The sequence below is a fragment of the Bos taurus genome, chromosome 4 (genome assembly GCF_002263795.3).
Source record: "Bos taurus isolate L1 Dominette 01449 registration number 42190680 breed Hereford chromosome 4, ARS-UCD2.0, whole genome shotgun sequence".
In the NCBI taxonomy this organism is placed as follows: domain Eukaryota; kingdom Metazoa; phylum Chordata; class Mammalia; order Artiodactyla; family Bovidae; genus Bos; species Bos taurus.
In genome coordinates, this window is record NC_037331.1 from 105,044,250 (window position 1) to 105,050,668 (window position 6,419).

Below are 6,419 nucleotides of genomic sequence, written 5' to 3' on the forward strand. Positions count from 1 at the left end.
TCAAAGAATCAGTTTCTCTTGTAATAATTTCATGGCCTTAGTTTCCAGGTTGAGCCAAGGGATACACACCTAGGAGTTATCCATCACATTCAAGGAAGCAAGAGGTCTCCATAACATATTTAACTGAAGGTCAAATTCTCATGCAGGGGGAGAAGGATTTTGTTAACACTTTGCCTATAGTGACCCTTTCAGAAATGACTTCAGATAGAACCAGCTTACTCATTGCTCTTGCTAGTTAACATGCTGCTGCTGCTAAGTCACTTCAGTCGTTTCCGACTCTGTGTGACCCCATAGATGGCAGTCCACCAGGCTCCCCCGTCCCTGGGATTCTCCAGGCAAGAACACTGGAGTGGGTTGCCATTGCCTTCTCCAATGCGTGAAAGTGAAAAGTGAAAGTGAAGTTGCTCAGTCGTGTCCAACTCTTAGCGACCCCATGGACTGCAGTCTACCAGGCTCCTTTGTCCGTGGGATTTTCCAGGCAAGAGTACTGGAGTGGGGTGCCATTGCCTTCTCCACTAGTTAACATGATCACATCTTAATTCCATGCTACTGAGAACTCAACCACTTTGTGTATCAACCTCTGAATGTGGCCTATTACTGCATGACACTGGGTTTCCTCTTCTTTTTTGGAAGATTTACTACTTTTTTCTTTTAATTAAAGTATAGTTGATTTACAATGTTGTATTAGTTATTGGTATATAGAAAAGTGGTTAAGATACACACACACACACACACACACATATATATATTCCTTTCAGATTTTTCCACTATATTACAAGATATTGACTATAGTTCCCTCTGCTATATAAGTAAGTCCTTGTTATTTATTTTATACATAGTAGTGTGCATCTGACAATCCCAAACTCCTAATTTATCCCTCCCTTACCTTTTCCCTCAGGGTTGCTTTGGCAGCTCTGGGTCTTCTGTGGTTCCATATAAATCTTAATATTTGTTTTAGTTTTATGAAAAAATATCATGGGTAATTTGGTAGGGACTGCATGAAATCTGTAGATTGTTTTGGGTAGTATGGCCATTGTAACACTATTAATTCTTTCAATCCAAAAGTGTGAGATAACTTTCCATGTGTTTGTATCATCTTCAGTTTCCTTTATTGGTGTTTTATAGTTCACAGTATATAAGTCTTTCACCTCATTTGTTGGTTTTATCAAGTAGTTTTTTAGATGTGATTTTAAAAGGGATTTTTTTCCCACTTTCCCTTTCTGATATTTCATTGTTGGTATAAAGAAATGCAATTGATTTCTGTCTACTAATCTTCTATACTGCTACATTTCTGAATTTATCAGTTCTAATAGTTTCTGCGTGGAGTCCTTAGGGTTTTCTATATATAGTATGTCGTCTACATATAAAGATGATTTTACCTCTTTCCTTCCAATTTGGACAGCCTTTATTTCTTTTTCTTGTTGGATTGCTGTGGCTAGGGCTTCCAATAATATGTTGAATAGAAGTGGTGAGAGGGGACATCCTTTTCTTGTTCTGGATTTAGTGGGAAGGTTTTTAGCTTTTCCCTTTTGAGTGTTACGTTGGTTATGTATTTGTCATAAATAGCTTTTATTATGTTAAGGTAAGTTCCCTTGATATCCACTTTGGTAAGAGTTTTTGTATCATGAATGGATGTTAAATTTTATCAAATGCCTTTTCTGTATCTATTGAGGTGGTCATGTAGTTTTTATTTTCTTTTGTTGATGTGGTGTATCACATTGATCAATTTCCATATGTTTAACCATCCTTGTGACCCGGGAATGAATCCAGCTTGATCATGGTGTATGATCCTTGCAAAAGCTAACAAAGTTTTGTCAAGAGAACACAGTAGTCATAGCAATACCCTCTTCCAACAACACAAGAGATGACTCTACACGTGGACATCGCCAGGTGGTCAATACTGAAATCTGATTGATTATATTCTTTGCAGCCAAAGATGGAAAAGCTCTATAGAGTAAGCAAAAAACAAGACCTGGAGCTGAGTGTGGCTCAGATCATGAGCTCCTTATTACAAAATTCAGCTTAAATTGAACAAAGTAGGGAAAACCACTAGGCCATTCAGGTATGACCTAAATCAAATATCTTATGATTACACAGTAGAGGTGATGAATAGATTGAAGAGATCAGATCAGGCAGACAGAGGGCCTGAAGAACTGTGGATGGAGGTTCATAACACTGTACAGGACATGGTGTCCTGTACACTATGTACTAAAACCATCCCCAAGAAAAAGAAATGCAAGAAGGTAAAGTGATTGTCTGAGGAAGCTTTACAAATAGCTGAGAAAAGAAGAGAAGCAAAAGGCAAGGGAGAAAGAGAAGGATATACCCAACCAAATGCAGAGTTCCAAAGAATAGCAAGGAGAGAGAAGAAAGCCTTCTTAGGTGAAATGCAAAGAAATAGAGGAAAGCAATAGAATGGGAAAGACTAGAGATCTCTTCAAGAAAATTGGAGATATCAAGGGAACATTTCATGCAAGGGTGGGCACGATGAAGGTCAGAAATGGCAAGGACCTAACAGAAGCAGAAGAGATTGAGAAGACGTACCAAGAATACACAGAAGAACTATGCAAAAAAGATCTTAATGACCCAGATAACCACAGTGGTGTGGTCACTCACTTGGAGCCAGACATCCTGGAGTGGAAGTCAAGTGGGCCTTAGGAAGCATTATTATGAACAATGCTAGTGGAGGTGATGGAATTCCAGATGAGCTATTTACAGTCCTAAAAGAGGATGCTGTTAAAGTGCTGTACTTAATATGCCAGAAAATTTAGAAACTCAGCATTGGCCACAGAAGTGGAAAAGATCAGTTTTCATTCCAATCCCAAAGAAGGGCAATGCCAAAGAATGTTCCAGCTACCATACAATTGCACTCATTTCACATGCTAGCTAGGTTATGCTCAAAATCCTTTAAGCTAGGCCTCAGCAGTATGTGAACTGAGAAATCCAGATTTATAAGCTGGATTTAATAAAGGCAGAGGAACCAGAGATCAAGTTGCAAGAATTCATTGGATCACAGAGAAAACAAGGGAATTCAGAAAAACATCTATTTCTGCTTCACTGACTATGCTAAAACCTTTGTGTGGATCACGACAAACTATGAAAAATTCTTAAAGAGATGGGAATACCAGACCACCTTACCTGCCTCATGAGAAACCTGTATGTAGGTCAAGAAACATCAGAACTGGACATGGAATAACAAACTGGTTCAAAATTGGGAAAGCAGTATGTCAAGGCTATATATTGTCAACCTGCTTATTTGACTTATTGCAGAATACATCATGCGAAATGCTGGGCTGGGTGAAGCTCAAGTGGGAATCATGGTTGCTGGGAGAAATATCAACAGCCTCAGATGTACTGATAACAGCACCTTAATGGCAAAAAGTGAAGAGGAACTAAAGAGCCTTTTGATGAAGGTGAAAGAGGAGAGTGAAAAAACTGTCTTAAAAGTCAACATTCAAAAAACAAAGATCATGGCATCTGGTCCCGTCACTTCATGACAAATAAATGGGGAAGAAATGAAAACTGTCACAGACTTTTTTTTCTTGAGCTCCAAAATCACCAGAGCCATGAAATAAAAAGATGCTTGCTCCTTGAAAGAAGAGCTGTGACAAACCTAGACAGTGTATTCAAAAGCAGAGACATCCCTTTGCTGACAAAGGTCATATAGTCAAAGCTATGGTTTTTCCAGTAGTCATATATGGATGTGAGAGTTGGACCATAAAGAAAGTTGAATGCCAAAGAATTGATGCTTTTGAGCTGTGGTGCTGGAGAAGACTCTTGAGCGTTCCTTGGACAGCAAGGAGATCAAACCAGTCAGTCCTAAAGGAAATCAACCCTGAATATTCATTGGAAGGACTGATGCTGAAGCTCCAGTCTTTGGCCACCTGTTGTGCAGAGCCAACTCATTGGAAGAGATCCTGATGCTATGGAAGATTAAGGGGAAGAGGAGTAGGGGGCGACAGAGGATGAGATGGTTGGATGGCATCATTGACTCAATCAATGGACATGAGTTTGAGCAAACTCAAGGACAGGAAAGCTTGGTGTGCTGCAGTCCGCAGGGTTGCAAAGAGTCTGAAATGACTGAGTGAACAAAAACAATTGATAGATATGTATTTATTGCTGCTTTAAACCTTGTTTTCCAGTTGATTTTGTATTTCTTTGTATTTCTTTTTCTTTTTCCTTTTGTGGTTTGAAGGTTTTTTCTTTGTATCATGCTTGAGTTCTCTTGTTTTTGTGTTTGTGAATCCACTCTATGTTTTTGATTTATAACTACAAACCTTGGTTTTCAAGTATTGAACGTTAATTCTTATGAGTTCAGTTCAGTTGCTCAGTCATGTCCAACTCTTTGTGGCCCCATGGACTGCAGCATGCCACACTTCCCTGTCCATCACCAACTCCTGGAGCTGGTGATACAATTAAGATGTAATTCTTGTATCTTACTCTATATTGTTTATTCTGTTTAAATGTGGTAGGTATAATATTTCAACATAATTACTTCAATGTAATAATCAATTTTGTAGATAGTTGAGTGGAAATATCTGCTCTGATACAACCTTTCCTTTAATTGTTGCCTTGTTTGCTCACTCTGTGTTGCCTGTTTGATGTGGCCACCTGTGGTTGTGTGTGTGTGTGTGTGTGTGTGTGTGTGTGTGTGTGTGTGCATGTGTGCAGGAGCGAGGCATGGGAATTCCCACCATATTCTGAGGTTGCAATGAGGAGAAGTCCAGACATGCTGGACCAGAATTCAGTCATTTGCTTTTGATAACCTTGGAGTCTGCTGTAATTTTTCCTTCTAGCTTTCCTTCTCCCAGAGAAGTGGACTCTCAGGTTCACTTTGTTGGTTTTAATTAGGCATTTCTAAGGAAAACAGGATATGAATGAAGAAATAGTAATACAATCCTTGGAAGATTTGCATCTCAGTAAAAGCAGCTGGCTCTTAGACCACTAATGGTTCATTTGCCACAGTGGGGAAATTAAAATAGGAAATATCTTTTCTGGCTTGGTACTGGTGCCTATTTGTACATTACAATATTTTCCCTGCTCCCAGCATCAGCACCACATCTCCTGAGTCCTCAATGAGTAAAGATGCTTCGGATAGTCTTTTTTTCTTCTGTCGTTGTCTCTGAAATTTTAACTTTTGTAGGACTCATTGTGAATCTCTTCATTGTAGTGGTCAGTTACAAGACTTGCATCAAAAGCCACAGGATCTCTTCTTCTGACAGACTCCTGTTCAGTTTGGGCATCACCAGATTTTTTATACTGTTACTGAATGTTGTTGTCATCATCTCTCCAAATATGGAAAGGTCAGTCTCCTTATCCTATTTTTTTCTGTCATGTTGGATGTTTTTGGACTGTAGTAGTCTTTGGTTTGTAACCTTGCTCAACGTCTTGTATTGTGTGAAGATTGCTAACTACCAACACTCAGTGTTTCTCCTGCTGAAACGAAATCTCACCACCAAGATGCCCCGGCTGCTGCTGGTCTGTATGCTGCTTTCTGTCTTCACCACTCTCCTGTATATTATGCTCAGACAGTTGGCACCCTCTCTTGAATTTGTGACTATGAGAAATGGCACAGTATTTGACATCAATGAGGGACTCTTGTCTTTGGTGACTCCTTTGGTCTTGAGCTCATTTCTCCAATTCATCATTAATGTGACTTCTGCTTCTTTGTTAATCAATTCCTTGAAGAGACATATACAGAAGATGCAGAGAAGTGCCACTGTTCTTTGGAATCCCCAGACTGAAGCTCATGTGGGTGCTATGAAGCTGATGATCTGTTTCCTCGTACTCTACATTCCATATTCAGTTGCTACCCTGGTCCATTATCTCCCTCCTTCTATAGGGATGGATTTGAGAACCAAGTCTATTTATGTTATTATGTCCACCATTTACCCTCCAGGACATTCTCTTCTTATTATTCTCACACATCCTAAACTGAAAACAAAAGCAAAGAATATTCTTTGTTTCAGTAAATAGTGGGATTTCAATAATAAATGGTGCTAAAGTCACCTCAGGGGGAGCAAGATTTTCTTTGTTGGTAGTTTTCCCAATGATCTGAGAAATTCATTTTTGTAATTACTGATCTGACTCCATAAACCTTCAAGTGCCTGTATTTCAGTTAATTCTACAATATATTGTTTAGTAATATTCTAAAATCAGGCACTTTCTATAAGGAACTTGTTGGAGGCATTGCTTATCGTGTGTTTTGCATGGGCATCACATCCCTGGATCATGGAAATCACCACACTGTTCCACTGGCTACTGAAGTGTAATGGGTAGTTCCCCCAAATTAAGCAATATATTAGAGGTCACTTCATTAGTTAAATTTTTGAAGTTTAGCTGAGGAACCCTGAGTAAGGGATCAGCAATGGGTAAATGGTCATCGGGAGCCACTCAACTGGCTTAGGCATAAAAAGAGG

At 39.2% G+C, this 6,419-nt stretch overlaps 1 protein-coding gene across 1 annotated transcript; it reads left to right on the forward strand.

Annotated features, from left to right (window-relative positions):
• Positions 1 to 5,085: 5,085 nt before the first annotated feature.
• TAS2R4 (taste 2 receptor member 4) lies at positions 5,086 to 5,976 on the forward strand. The gene has a single exon (NM_001046635.1). The coding sequence runs from the start codon at positions 5,086 to 5,088 to the stop codon at positions 5,974 to 5,976; it is 891 nt and encodes a 296-aa protein (NP_001040100.1).
• The last annotated feature ends 443 nt before the right edge of the window (positions 5,977 to 6,419 follow it).

Excerpts from the sequence above, each read along its gene's own strand:
- TAS2R4 (NM_001046635.1), top strand. The coding sequence starts at position 5,086 with ATGCTTCGGATAGTCTTTTTTTCTTCTGTCGTTGTCTCTGAAATTTTA.